The 16,319-nt window shown below is 29.9% G+C and overlaps 1 protein-coding gene across 1 annotated transcript; it reads right to left on the reverse strand.

Moving 5' to 3' along the window:
• Positions 1–6,016: 6,016 nt before the first annotated feature.
• On the reverse strand, positions 6,017–13,650 carry LOC123301271 (alcohol dehydrogenase [acceptor]-like). Its single transcript, XM_044884006.1, has 5 exons — positions 13,641–13,650; positions 13,379–13,399; positions 10,840–11,232; positions 9,881–10,330; positions 6,017–8,063 (listed from the first exon to the last, which is right to left on the reverse strand). Exons 1-5 carry the CDS (start codon positions 13,648–13,650, stop codon positions 7,120–7,122), a joined length of 1,818 nt encoding a protein of 605 aa, XP_044739941.1. The 3' UTR covers positions 6,017–7,119.
• Between the last annotated feature and the right edge of the window lie 2,669 nt (positions 13,651–16,319).

Here is a 16,319-nt window from a genome sequence, read left to right on the forward strand (position 1 = left end):
CGAATAGTACCTAATTCCCGCTTTTTTTTTTTAAATAGATTACTGTAAGTGCCTTTCTCCAGGGGGCTTTTTGGACAACATTTCATGTACAGCAGTGTTGCCTATCTATTTATGTATTAAATTATAATCTGTGGATCTAAGATATTGGGTGCGTTTAGCAGAAAAAAGCGCTAGGAAGCGCTTGTAATCAAAATGGCGATTGTTAAGCGGTAAGCGCTGTCAAATGGTAAATAGCTATAGACTGACATTATTGTTTATTTTAATATTACTTGAAACTAATTGCACAAAACAACTTATGAACTCTACTTCAAAACAAACAAAATAAATAAGCAAAATGGCGGATTGTGTCAGCGTAACTGAAGTTAGCAAACATGTCCTGGCCGAAAACCATGAAGCATATAGGCAGGAGAACGATCGCTATAGAAAATATTGTCCCCGAAATATGGATAAAATAAGTGAGGCGCTGCGATCAATACGTATTATCAATAAACGGGCTGTTGTGCGCTAATTTCAAATGATATATCAATTTGTACATTATGCTAACAACAACAGCTAACTTCACAGATACTACTTTTTGATGACAGCGCGGCTGGTGGCTTAAAAATGAACTATAAATTCTACAAATTTTTAGGGACAGGTACGCTAATGCTTTAGTACATAGCGATCTTTCTCCTGTTCTATAACCTTCATGCCGAAAACTGTACAATTTGTTTTTCAGTGCTAGTAAGCGCTCTCAAGCGCTTTTTTCTCCCAAACGCACCCATTATGTAGATGAGACGCACGCGCAATTATCTGCAGACATTTTAAAGATATGTGACAGTGAATCTTGAATAAATAAGTTTTAATACAGATAATATAAAATATTAAAACAAAATGGCAAATAATTCATTTGCTAATACAAATAATCATTTGTTTATCAATAAAGAAAATATTAAACTTGAAAAAGAATTACATACAGATATTAAAAATGAAAATGTTGCAATGGAAGTTGTATTAATTAAAACTGAAACACCAGAAGAAGACAGTAATGATATTGATCATGTTATCAGTGTAAAACATGAACCTGTTCATGAAGAAAACGATGAATATTTGTACACAATTAATTATGAAAATCTTAAAGTTGAAAAAGAATTTCGTACAGATTTAATTATTAAAAACCAAACATTAGATCATAATGTTGCAATGGAAGTTGGACAAATTAAAAATGAAATATCAGAAGACAACAGTAATGATTTTAATAGTGTTATTAGTGTAGAACATGAATCTGTTCATGATAATGATAAACATTTGTACACAAATAATATTGTAACTGTTAAAAATAAAACGTTTTCATGTGATATTTGTGATAAAGTATTTAAAATTAAACGTGATCTAGTGCAACATAAAAAAATTCATAGTGAAGAAAAACCATTTTCATGTAAAATTTGTAATAAAACATTTAGTAATCAACGCAATTTAGTTGGACATGAACGGATTCATAGTGGAGAAAAACCATTTTCTTGTGATATTTGTAATAAAACATTTAGTGATAAACGTAATTTAATTAGACATGGACGGATTCATAGCGGAGCAAAACCCTTTTCTTGTGATATTTGTAATAAAACATTTAATCAGCAGAATAATTTAAATAATCATAAACGAATTCATAGCGGAGAAAAACCATTTTCATGTGATATTTGTAATAAAGCATTTAAAATTAAATGTAATTTAGTTCGACATAAACGAATTCATACTGGAGAAAAACCATTTTTATGTAATATTTGTAATAAAATATTTAGTGATCAACGCAATTTAGTTCATCATAAACGGATTCATAGCGGAAAAAAATCATTTTTATGTGATATTTGTAATAAAACATTTATTTACCACCATCATTTAGTTCAACATAAACGAATTCATAGTGGAGAAAGACCATTTTCATGTGATATTTGTGATAAAACATTTAATCAAAAAGGTCATTTAGTTACACATAAACGTATTCACAGTCGATAAAAAGCAGAAACTTGATAGGACTATATTATTCATTATTATTATATTAATATCTGTGTTTTTTTGCACAATTCTGTGCAGTTTTTCACAGAAACTTGTAAAAGTGGGATAATATTACCCTGGTGGAAAAATTTTCTGCCAATAGACCTTTTTCACATTTGTTTTTCTTTTTTTAAATGAAAGTAAATGTCTTGATAAATGGGCTAATTTTTTAACCAGATTTTCTTGGAGCCATATGACCAAGAAAACAGACAATGAAAATCATTAAAATGGATAACCACCCGAACCAAATTTCAGTAGAGAATTCTTAGAAGATCTACTTTTTTCGGGAGATTCATGTGGAGCAAATATAAAATATCAACATCAAACACAAATACAAAAAATACCAATAATTGTGACATGTAATAATGATCCATTTCCAAACAATGTATTACAAATAATTATTTTGATTTTTAAAATAAAACAAATTGTTATACTTATACATTTATTGTAAAATAATTAATTAAATAAAAAATTAGTAAAATACAAATTTAATTTTATTTCGTATAAAAGGTTAGATTATAATCATTTAAATAATAAGCGTTATATACGTGTCAAATATGACCGTTGGCTAATATGTAATTTTTTCCATCCATAAAATTGCATACATTAAAATTTAATATTGGTACCTTGAAAACGTAAATTCTTTTGAGATATTAAATCCGAAGAATCGCCTTTAAAATAAACTACCACATTTGAAATACGGGATCTAATTTCAGGTCCTGGTATAGAAGTTAAAACATCACTTTCAGAATCAGTATAAGCAGTCAGAGTTGTCATTGTTTGATCTGGTGTAGCAGGGTCAATAGTTACCATTGATTCATCACCAGTTGTTGCATCAATAACAGGAACTAGCGTACCGTGCTCTTCAGGTAATGGTTGATTTTCCTGCGTAGTATTACCATCATCTACTACGTCGGATAGTTTAAAGCATGAAGCTTATAAGAAGGAGAACGATCGCTATAGAAAATATTGTCCCCGAAATATGGATAAAATAAGTGAGGCGCTGCGACCGCTAAGTAGTATCAATAAAAGCGGGCTGTTTTGCGCTAATTTGAAATGATATATCAATTTGTACATTATGCAACTAACTTCATCTACTTGTACTCATAAACAGCCAACTTCGCAGATACTACTACTTCTTGATGACAGCGCGGCTGGTGACTTAAAAATGAACTATAAATTCTACAAATTTTCAGGGACAGGTGCGCTAATGCTTTAGTACATAGCGATCTTTCTCCTTCTTTATAACCTTCATGGTTTAAAGCTTCAAATACAGAAGGATAATTATAATAATTAGATACATTATAACTGCCAGTATTATGGGGGCGTATTATGTACACTTTGTTGGTACATTCCTAAATTAGGATGACATTGCATAACACAATTAATATCCCATTCTATATCAATTTCAGAATCTATTTGCCAAATGGCTGTTACATTTACAAATTCTGGGGCAACACTTAAGCCATCATCTGGTGCATTAACTTGCCAAGCTAAAATACCAAAATGCACAGAAGGTTGTAAAACATTCATATGAGAAGTTTCATTCATCATTCCTTGAAGCATATCATCAATAACATATCATTATAATTTGTATATTCACGTGATCTAGCTTAAATATACAGAATTTGTTTTACTTATATCCACGGAATCATCAGTACCAGTAATTTCATAAACTGCAGTTGGTTGTATATTTAAATGAATTTTTTTTTTTAAGCTTGAACTAAATTGTGTACCATTTTTTTATGCTTGATATAACCATTAACAGTTTTATATTCGTAATTAATAATAGGTTTTTTTACATGACCAGAAAATTTCCACATAGTTATATATTTAGACAAATCAAATGTTCCAACGTTTTTAAAATATTGTCCTGGAGGTTGAAAGATTGAAGTATACCATGGTAAAGAACGTATTACACCAAAAGTTGATGGTAAATGTACAGAATCGTTCTCCGTAGCATATAACCTATTCCAATCAGATGGTGTATGTAACTGCTTCAACAGATTCAATCTGCATAGGACAAGTTGCTGTGCGAGATTTAATTTTATTGGCCTTAAAACCTGTCCTATTCAAACCAATGGCGTGCACTCCGAAAACAGTTTGAGTTGAATTTGTCCATGCAACATTTGTTGCATTTGTAGTAAAACAACATTGTGACCCAACAGGAGTAAATTTAACACGTACAGCAGTTACTTTTGCATTAAATGGTAAACTCTCATATTCAGCTTTGTTGATAGCTTTGAATAGTTGAATATAGTTTTTATTTCAAGAAAATATTATTTACCTTTATTAGAATAAACAGTGACTAGCATTCTATAGGTGAAAGAATTTTTAAAATCGGTTAAATAATGAACTGAAAAATGATGGTTTCACTTTTTAAAGGACCGTTTGGCTCAGAGCCTTAAATTTTTGAAAATAAAATACAGTCCTTGTTACTTGCTGATAATTTAGCATTCAAGGGGAAAATTTTTTTAAATCGGTTAAGTAGTGAACTCAAAAGACGGTTTGTATATATTTTCATACCAACTTTTATCCCTTATTTCAGACATTTTGGGAATAAATTTTGAAAAATTCTTTAATGGCACCTACAGTATAAAATCGATTTCCTCTCGAAATTTTAAACTTCTATCATTGGCGATTTAGGCTGGGCGTTGATAGTCGGGACATGGCCTTTTCCCCCTCCATACGATTTCACCTTTACAAAGGGTTTCTGATTTTATAAAATATATTAAGACACATTTTTTTTAAATCATTAAAATCGGAGCTTCTATTGATCACTTCCTAAGAATGGCTATTTCATGTATTCATTTATGCGACTAACTATACCCTTAGAAAAAAACTAATTAATTACACGAAAACTAATCAGTCCTAAATAATAAAATTGTATTTCTAAATCTTCCCAAATGAATTAAAATAGTTTCAATGAAAAATAAATTTTGTTGTCTGGCAAGAATATGGAAGAAAATAGTTTCAATGAAAAATAAATTTTGTTGTCTGGCAAGAATATGGAAGTGTAATGAACAAGATTTGGCTTTTCACCTTTTTTAGCTACTAAAACTACTTTGTAGTTAGTTGTACTACTTTAGTACAACTACTAAAGCTGCTGAATGGAATCCGTAGTAATCAATTAAAGAAAAATAAACATATTTACTAAATTACCAATTTTTTATTTAAAATTGCATCAAGTTTTATATAATCTTTGGAACGAAAAATAATTTGTATTTTATTAAAATAGATAATATAATATAAAAAATTTGTAGGTATAATAGCAGACACCCTATCTTTAAATTAAAATTTTTGTATTAAGCAAAGTTTTCCCAAAAACTTGTAATTTGGAACATTGAACACTTGTAACGCTGTAATTACGCTTATCTTAAGAATAAAAATTATTTTTCTACAACTTTCCTTATTACAAAAATTTCAATTTTATTAATATTATATTCGAAAAATTCTCAAAGTTAAAAACAATTATTAATTAATCCCTATCTCGTTAATAGTATATGGGATCAAAAACTTCCGAGAACTTTTCTAGTTAAAATTTTACGTTCTATATTACAACATTATACCAAAGTTATTTAAAATTAATTAACAATTGATCACAGCCACAATGTATGTGTAAGTCCATTTATTTTTTAGTTTAAAATTTTATATTTTTTGTAATACCTATATACTTTCAAGATCTGTTGCATTCGAAAAGTGATCCATTTCTCACTAAGATTCAGTATCCAAGTAAATTAAAAAATGGTAATATTCTGGGATTTTAACGCAACGTAAAAAAATGCAACCATATTTGTTAGACTCAGCTGATATTTCATTGAATGAAAATACAAAAGATGTTTATTTGTATTTGCATACATTATAGCCTTAATATATCACTTTGATCCATTTTTTAAAAAATTTTTTGTTACAGTTGCTATTGTTTTGTTATCTAACTTTTTCAATTTTTAAACTTTTGATATAGGTATTACAGGAAATTATATGTGTAACACGTGTAAACTTAACTTTGCAAAGTACTAATATTGTATATTTTTCTAAAAATTTTATCACAATAAAATGCATTAGTAAAAAGTATTGATGAAAATGTATTTTTTAAATTAAATTAAAAATGAACGTTGTATCACAATACTGGAATAAATATTTGGCTTTTTTTCTTTTTGTTAATAAGCACATATACAGACTGTTCGATTTACATCTAGGCATATAAATATCACGAGTAAGACAGAATACATGCGTTAAGCAACGTATCTAAGTGAGAGGTATTATATACCTGTGTTGACCCCCACTCTCTGCAGGCATACAACAGAAGAACTGTTGTATAGCATAAAAGACATCGAAGCCACAATACAAGTCACTTTTTCAATTTCATATAACACTTATAATAGCTCTTACTTAGATGCATAGCTTAACGCATGTACTCTGTCATACTCGTGATTGTTATATGCCTAGATGTAACTCGAACTATTGGTATACAAAAAACTAAGACATAAACATTGAATAAATTTGAAAAAAAAAAACCGATTTCTGTCTTTGCAATTTATTTGGACTAGCTTTTGAATACAACATCAATAAAGTGGCCGCCTCTATTTGTCTAAACAAAATGTACCCATTTTGCTGCGTTTTCCATTACCTTTTCGAGCTTCTTGGGCGCTATAGTTATGCTTACAACGTGGACGGTCTGTTGGCAATTTCTTTGTGTTAATTGCACTTTATATAGAAACAAATGCGAGTCATTCCCGTTGTTATTTTCACTATAACAGTGAGCAAATGCACACTCGGCATCATATAACGTTTGATCTAGAGAGTGAACAAAGCTTAATTCCAAATTTTAGAGATGTCGTCTTTTTTTCTCCTCGTTTAGTGGTTTATGAATCGGTTGATAAATGTCAAAGTTATTCAATGTTTACATACGGACATTAAAAAATGACACATCCTGTTAACAAAGACAATCTCTTTCTCTATCTATTAAAAGTAAATTTGTTGATTAATGGCCCATAAATGGATGCGTGATCCACGTCACATTCGTTTTGAAAAATATTTATTTAAAAATTAATAGGAACTACTTCCACTTCTTACTATTTTCATGTCCTAAAAACATTTACAATTAAAACTGAAAATGATTGAATATAAAAAGAAATCATATAAATATGTTTTATTTTTATATTGTGTTTGATAATCAGTTTTTTTAATAAAATCTATTGATTTCTCCGCTAACATAATGATTGTTGAATGTACGTTTGTTGATGGCAATAATGGTATAACACTGCCATCAACAATACGTAATTTATTTGTATTAAACACTTTAAATTCATTGTTAACAACATGGCCAATACTACATGTTCCCACAGGATGATACGTAGTTAATGTTAAATAACGTACATAACATTCTAAGTAATCAACATTATTATTATTTAAACAATCAGGTATTGTTATATTTAACAACAATGTTGCATTCAATTGTTGCATTGATTTAGTTTGTGTTAATTGTTTGATAAATGTTATACCGTTTAATAAAACTTGTACATCAGATGGATTTGTTAAATATTTTGGATCAATTAATGGTTCTATTTTATAATTGGAACTTTTTAATTTAATATAACCGGTACTTTTTGGATGTAATAATATTGGTAATATTGTAATTGTATTAAAATTATTAATTTTATTAAAATACGAGTACCATATATCATTTTTAATATTTAATAAATGACGTAGTTTTAGACCATGATCCATATTAATACCCATTGGTAGAACCATAATACCAAGTTCAGGACTATTTGTACTATTTGTATTATTTAATTTTATATAACCGATAACTTCACAGGCAGGTGTTGTAAATGGTCCACCATTGTTGATATTAAATATGTATTTCAATAAGTTGATTGGTGATAATAAATCAGATAAATCGAACATTGTTTGATTTATTGATATTAAATCAAAACCGGTTGAGATATGATCTTGTAGATTGTAGCCGACGGGTAAATCATTCCAACTGACAATACCAACCTCTTCTAAATCACTTTTCTTTCCAATACCTAAAACAATAAAAAATTGTTTAAATTACTAACAATTTTCACGTCGGTGTTTGTCCATTCAACTTACCATTTCCTGAGGAATTTTCATTAATTTATTTTCGAAAAAAAGTTCTGGGAATATTGTGGAAAAATGATCCGCTCAAAATAATGTTTTTGTGGACTTATTCAAACGCATAAAAAAAAAAACTAAAAAAAGATAGGTTTCGGTATCTAGGCCAATAGAATAACAGAAAAAGATATGTTGTTGTCGGTTACAGGTCAGAAGTTAATTATCGCAACCCCAACACTTCTGAGACTGCGCGTTAGAAGGGTTTTAAACTAGATGCCGAAACCTTCCTTTTTTTAAATTTTTTTCGCCTTTGAATAAGTCCATTTTTGCCTTTGATTGCCTAAGAATTATTTATGTTTTGATGGAAATATATTTAGCCGTTACTTATTTAAATATGAAATGGTGGGGAGGGTTTAAACATTATTTCCAAACATATAATTAAGATTGTTATGAGAGTAGAAGAGGGGCTCATTTTTCCTCTCACTCTGTCTCATGTAAAATGCATAGAACCAAGTATACAGGGTGTCTCTGAAAAGTCTTAACAGCGCGTTATCACATATATAGTTCAAAATAAATCTATTTGGTTAAACTTGGCTAAACTTGAAATCGCAATTTTGAAATCGTTTTTCTTCCATAATTTTTCAAACAAAACAACTCATTTCAATCGTATAAGTAATATCAATTCATAGGCGTAGAATATGATGGTTTTATTAACTAAACTCTTTCCTAATTTTTACGCCCATAGAAGTAAAGGATTTCTAGCATGGAATTTAGACGAAGTTAACTGTTTACTACAAAAAAATGCTTTTCATAAACATTCATTATTCTCAGGGTTGCTTTTAGAATTTGCAATTTTAACCTTTGGTAGCAGCAAAATTTGAAACAAAAATTATTTACATTTGATTCAAATACGGAGTGTGCAAGTGTTAGAACGTTGTGAAAGTGCATAGACGGTTTAGAAGGGAGTTTCAGATAAATCGACATTCCATCAGATAATTCCTTTTTGATAACACTGTGGCTGGTGCTACTTACTTTTAGTTGCTTAAAAATATCATGCCAAGTATCCGTGAGCAATTTGAGGATGGAGAGGACTATTATATTCAGCAAGATAGAGTATCTCTCCACTATCATCGTAATGTGAGAGCTTGCCACAAAGAAAATCTAGCGAAAATAGGAATTGGGCGGAGAGGTGTCATCGAATGGCCTCCGCCCTCTCCAGACCTCACGCCACAGGATATTTTTTTTTTTGTGGGGATTCATCAAAGATAAGTTTATTTTTCGAAACCGGAAACAGTCTCTCAATTTAAATCGACAATTCATAGAGAACGCAACGAAATTCCTAATGAAATGATCACGATTCCAATGTTTGGATCAAAATGGGCATCAAATTAAATGCACTGACTAATAAATTCTACATCTGTCTTCTTTAATTTGTATTTTTAATCTGTAATCTATAAAAATATACACTGTTTTTGTACTCACGCAAAGTGTGTATACATTTTTTTAGGACACTATATATTTTTTAGATAAAAATAAGACTTAAACAGCATTAATTATTCATATCGGCGCTTTCTTTTTGATTTTTGTTTGAGCGATTTTGCATTTTAGGATTTTTATAAGTTTTTAAGGACAATCCGTTACTCTAGCGAAACAAAGTTATCATAATAATAGTTCGAAGTGTCCAACCATTAAAATGAACTACAACAATCTTACGACGGCCAATCTAACTTAACCTAACCTAATCTAGACATGGAATCACCATACATACCTGATAACATTAGTATTTGTGGACTATGCACAACACCTGCAGATAATATAACTTCTTTGGCAGCATAAACTTGATAAATCTTATTAAAATGTTCAAATTGAACTCCAGCAGCTTCATACGGTTGTGAATCCGTACTAGCATTGTTAAATAATATCTTAATAACATGTGCATTTGTTAACAACAAAACATTATTATTGTTATTTAAAATGTTTGTTTTTAAATGCTGTGCCGTCGTCCAACGTTCACCATATTCATTTTGGTTCACTTGTGTTTTCATAAAGTAACCATTACCATTTTTATCGTTATTTTTGTTGATATTTAATACTTGATATCCTAATTCTTGTACACCATTTAAAATGTATTCAGATAATGGAGTTGAATGTCGAATCTCTTGTACAGGTAAAACTGATTTTTTTGGTTTTGTTCTATTGAAACTGCTTTTACTGTCTTCTATAAAATAATTCATTGAAATCAGATGTAAAATTATACTTGAGTATCAATGTGATATCAATGTATAAACTATTTACAATTAGGTATTAAAATTATTATATTACACAAAATACAGGATGCTTTTTTAACTTTTAACACATTCAATCTAAGTTTCCCGGTTCAATTATAGCCTAATCTCTAATTCATAACTGGCAAACATTAGACGAAGACTATAAATCAGAAAGTTGTTCTTTATAAAAACACAAACATTTTTTTGTAAACCAAATAGTTTAGACATACCTTATAAAACCCTATTTGAAACTACATATCAAAGCTTTTTGCGCGTTTCTTCATTTAAATGTACAAAAATGGTCATTTTATAGAAAATCAAACCATTTTTATTGGAAAATTATTTTCGAAGAGTGAGCGACGACAAAAATGAACATTTTTTCAGGCTTATCTATTAGTGATCTAATTTTAAACATATTTTAGAAAATTAAAAATAAATGAAAAATACCTGTATTTCTCACCTAAAGACGTTTGATTAATAAATGTTATAGATTTATTAAAATACCATTCAATATCATATTTATAATTGTAATCTTTATAATCTTGATACCATTCATCATAATCTGATTGTAAACCTTTCAAATAAATCATATTGTTAAACATTGATGTACCACCAACAATACGACCTAATGGCCATCTACATGCATTGTTGTTCATTGCGTAGCATGCATGTGTTTGTGGTACCGTTTGATAGCCCCAATCATATACAGATTGTTGTAATAGAACACCTAGTGCTGGTATGTTTAACAACCATTCTGGTGTATATGATGAACCAGCTTCTAAAATTAATATTCTACTCTTTGGATTCTCTGCTAAACGTGATGCTATTAAACAGCCAGCTGACCCACCACCAACTGAAACGAAATGTTATTAGGTACAATTATTAATCAAGAAAAAAATTATTGAACAAAATTGGAGGTCAAGGGTCGGAGATCCCTCTGGTGTAGGGGCTTATAGACTAAATAATCGACTCCTCTTGGTCAATATGCGACGGTTTTTCAAACAGAAATCTTCGCCATGCTGAGAGGTGCCCAGATGTGTAACACGAAAGATTAAATTGAGGCACGTAACAGCATCTTCTCAAATAGCCAGACTGCTCTTTGGGCCCTTGATGCGTCAAGATTCCAATTAAGGATAGTCTATGAATGCTTCGAGAAACTGAAACGTTTGGCACTGAATAACACAGCCAGATTGATCTGGGTACCGAACCACTCTGGCGTTAAATCGAATGAAGCTGCGAACTCGTTGGCGCGAGTGGGGTCGTCTCAAACACCCCTTTCACCTGAATCTGTCCGTCCCATTGAAAGATGTTCCGTAATTTACCGAATCTAGGAATGGCTATTTCAAGCCCATCTTGATTACTAGCACTTTGCACAGGGCATGTGACAGGATAAACTGTGTAACCACAGCTTGGCCATTCGACTGTACTCGCATGAAACTTACTGGAGCATAATTGTGAAGGGTGTTGGGATTCTTGAACTATCAACTTTATTTAATGGGCATCCCTGATGACCCACTTGCACTTGCCTATACCGAGGACGATGAAACCTCCAAACATGTTTTTTGGACCTGCAAAAATCTGCAGGGTATCAGATTCAGAATGTTCGAGTCCAATACCTTGGATCTATTAATCCTGGGAGAGATCCCGATGGAGAAGGTGTGTGCTTTCTGCGCAGCATCTGGTCTCGACAGAAACCAATAGCTTCATCTGCTTAAATTAGCAATTCTTACCCGAAGACGTCCCGCCTTTGAGTGACAGGTTGTTCTCAAGAAGCGAACCGAGAACCCCTTGGTCTAGGTTCTAGGGACCCATTTGCGGTACGCGTCTTATATTTTATTATTATTATGCCTGCCAATAAAATTCTATTCGTTAGACACATTACATAATGTAAAAATGCTTCGCTACAAGGTCATTATAACGCTCTATCACTTATAGTTAAGATAAATATAAGTCGATTTTGCTGAACATGCCCTAGTAAAAGTTGCTCCGTTTTGTTACTATACGCTCTTGAAGTTGCAATTTAGAAATCCTTTTTTTTTCCATAACTTTAGAACGGATTTTGATAAAATTTAGTGTGGTGGTACTGTTTTTCGTACAAAACAACTCATATCAACCGTATAAGTAATATCAATTCAAGCAGAGGAAATTAAAAAAATTAAAAAAAAAAATGAAATAATTGAGTTTGAAGACAAATATTATGAAGAACAATATGACTACAAAAATTGTTTGCCAAATAAAAGGTACTTTTGCATCTAAATAGTCTTTAGAATTAATTTTGAGCATAAAAAAATCTTCATTATATTTTATCCAGAAATTTGATATAAATACTCCACTGTACGCCGCATAATCGATAAAGACTTTTTACGATGAAGGTTTCATGAGATAACAAAAAGCAAGCTTTATTTAATAGTCCAAAATTACTGGAAAATATCCGAAGTAGTTGTTTATGATAACAGTACTTACTGAATAATACCTATTCGTTGTGTGCGTAGTCATGGTGGGGATAATAAAATCGATGCCAGCGCTTTAAGTGAAAAATTTTGGAGATAAAGTGGGCTGTTATGACTAATTTGCAATTATTTACATGTTAATGATATAGAAACTGTCAAATTAAAATGATTGAAAAACACTAATTAATTAAACTTAATGCATTAAAAATTGTGAAAATAAGAAATCAAATTGTACAAATATTATTTTTCAAATGTTAATTATCGTAATTATTTATTTAAATTTGTGAAACAAGAATATTAAATTTTAAATGTAAGTTTTCAATGCAATCCACACAATTATATATGCATCCATTAATTCTATAATTAAAGTAGTGTATCGTTGTCATGGAAACGAAATTCACGCTCGGAGCGAATTGGGTTAATTGAATTTTATTATGGTCTAATTTTATGGTTAGAATTCATTTAGTCAATGTAAGTTTAGATTTTCAATTATCATAAAACTATATTCCCTGACTTAGTGACTGATTTTTGAAAAATATTTATACTCACTTATTATATAATCATATTGATCTTGTAATTTTGCAATATTTGAATATTGTATAAATGAATTATAATAATATGATAACACTAATAAAAAACTAAATAATGTAACAACTAATAAATATAGTATTGATTTTATATAGTTTATTATTAAATACAACAACATTTTATACTTTAATATTACTCTAAAAAAATTATTATCTCATTAGAACATATCTATTATGTTCAAAGTTTACATTTAATATTTATGTGAATTATATAACTATTTAACAGAGTAGCATATTTAAAATAGTTGTTAAAATAGTGTTAAAATAATGTATTTTTTTCTTCAAATGCCTTATTATTTTTATATTTTATTGAATAAATCAACTCGTATTAATGAAATTTAAATTTAAATTATTTACATCGTTTTAAAACTGTCAAATATATACATTGCTACCAACACGCTAAAGGCTAAAGTAAACTCATAGAACCTTCATAAACATGTATATATTATGGAATGTGGAGATAAGGAATACAATCGCTGGGATAGAAAAGTGTCCGCTAAAAAACATCTAATTGGTGGCACTGCTGTAGCAAAAGTATAAGTTTTAAACGAAAGTAATAAGAGTAAGATCACAGATAAAAGATTTAATTATATTGTAAGATAAATATCTAAACAAGTTTTTAGGGGAAGATAGAGAAGTCTACATTAAACACAAAAGTAATAAGAGTATGGAGGTTTTGAGTTTCTTAGTGCCATCTATCAAAGTACACGTGAAATAAAAAGCGCATATGAGTTGCCCATGGAGGTTAAAGAGAAGGAGAACGATCGCTACGCACTAAAGCATTAACGCGTCTGTCCCTGAAAAATTGTAGAATTTATAGTTCATCTTTCACCCATTAGCCGCGCTGTCGTCGGTAAGTAGTGTCTGTGAAGTTAGCTGTTTATGAGTACAAGTAGATGAAGTTAGTACCATTCAAATTTATAAAGTAGTATAGATAAATTTATAAAGTAGAATAGATAATTTATTCATTAGTAAATAATAATAATAATTAATAATAATTTCATTATTTGCTCTTTTTTTCCTTTGAATGATATTATATACACGTAAATTAAACGTTGATAGATCATTTGAAATTAGCGTACAATAGCCCGCTTTTAATGAGACAACTTAGCGATCCCAGCGCCTCACTTATATTGTCCATATTTTGGGGACAATATTTTCTATAGTGATCGTTCTCCTTCTTTATAACCTCCATGGCTGGGATAGAAAAGTATCCGCTAAAAAGCATCAAATTGAGGCACTACTGCAGCAAAAGTATAAGTTTTAAACGAAAGTAATAAGAGTAAGATAAATATCTAAACAAGTTTTTGGGAGAAGATAGAGAAGTCCACATTAAACACAAAAGTAATAAGAGTATGGAGGTTTTGAGTAGATATTGATCTCTTAGTGCCATCTATGAAAGTACACTTGAAATAAAAATTTCAAATGAGTTGCCTATTAAAGATATTGGTCTTTTTTAATGATATAGTCTCTGATACTCTCTATGGAAATGAATATTTGATAAAATTAATTTTTTTCGTGTGATATTATCCAAGGCAATAATATTTAGTAGGGACACCATCAAGTATAATCTGAAACATTTTAATTTTCGCAACCATGGACGTTCAGATAGTTCATGCAGCTTCTCTATATTGTATATTAAGACATGCGCATTTATTATCCTTCTCAATCTTCTTTGAGAGGTGATTTTCACTCTTTTGCAGTGTTGCTAATAATTTTTTTTCATTACCCGTTAGAGCTCGTCGAAATACCCGAATTTACCCGAATGAATAAAAGAAAGCGCGAAATTTAAATTTAAAAAAAAAATTAATATCCATGAAATTTTTTATTCAAGTTTCTGTTTTTACATGAACACTCAAACCTTCCTTAAAAATGTTACATTATGTTAATTATATAAATATAATAATTTGAAAAACAATAGAAGATGATATTATTAAATCACTGGATTTATGTTAATTTAGTTACAAGTATAAAATGGCTGATTACTTATTATATATAAGAATAAAGTAACAAAGAAAAAGCTATGTATAGAATGTAGAAGTACAAATGTGTAGTATAAAAATATAACCTGAAGCTTTCAACTTTGGATCAAGATGACAATTACTGATTATACCCGAAAATTCCCTATGATTGAAATACCCACTGTCTTACCCGCAAGAGATAAATTTACCCACAGTTGGGGTAATTACTCGAGGTTTGGTAACACTGCTCTTTTGACAATTTCAGTTAGTATATTTCATTATATATTCTATGGTATATTTTCAAAGATTTAACAATATTACAATATAATCAATATAATTAATTTTTGATCAATATTTGGTATAGTTTTGATATGAATAATCCTAGTGAAGCAACTGAACATCCAAGAAATTTGATGAGAAAGGGTTTGATTGAAACTGATAAGAATAAAATACCAACTCAAATAACAGATCGACAATTTATATACCATTTAAAAACTGATATTGAAAATGCATTTCCTGAACCTGAATCTGATCTGAGTCCGAAAGAATTAGGTAAATGGATGTTATTTTTTGACCATAAAGAACTTGATAAAAAATGGAAAGACTATTGCAATTTATACGACGAAGGAAAATTAAAAGGAATTCGCAGATTAACATGCTCTACGGGTTTTATAAGTGCAAGAACTACTGACCGTAAGTCGGGTGTCATATTATTTGTTTGTGGTCCAGCATCTGAGAGTTCAAAAATATTAGAATATGGAAGAAATTTAAGTCAAACACCTTACTACAATCGTTTGGGATTTATAGCATACAAAACAGAAGAACAATCTCTTCTAGGCACGAGAGCTACGGGAAATCGTAATAATTCTTTGTATCGATTGGATCTTTGATGAAATTGTGTCAAAAAGTGAAACATTAATTGTGTCTGAAGCTCTATTCTGA

Source organism: Chrysoperla carnea, chromosome 5 (assembly GCF_905475395.1).
Source record: "Chrysoperla carnea chromosome 5, inChrCarn1.1, whole genome shotgun sequence".
In the NCBI taxonomy this organism is placed as follows: domain Eukaryota; kingdom Metazoa; phylum Arthropoda; class Insecta; order Neuroptera; family Chrysopidae; genus Chrysoperla; species Chrysoperla carnea.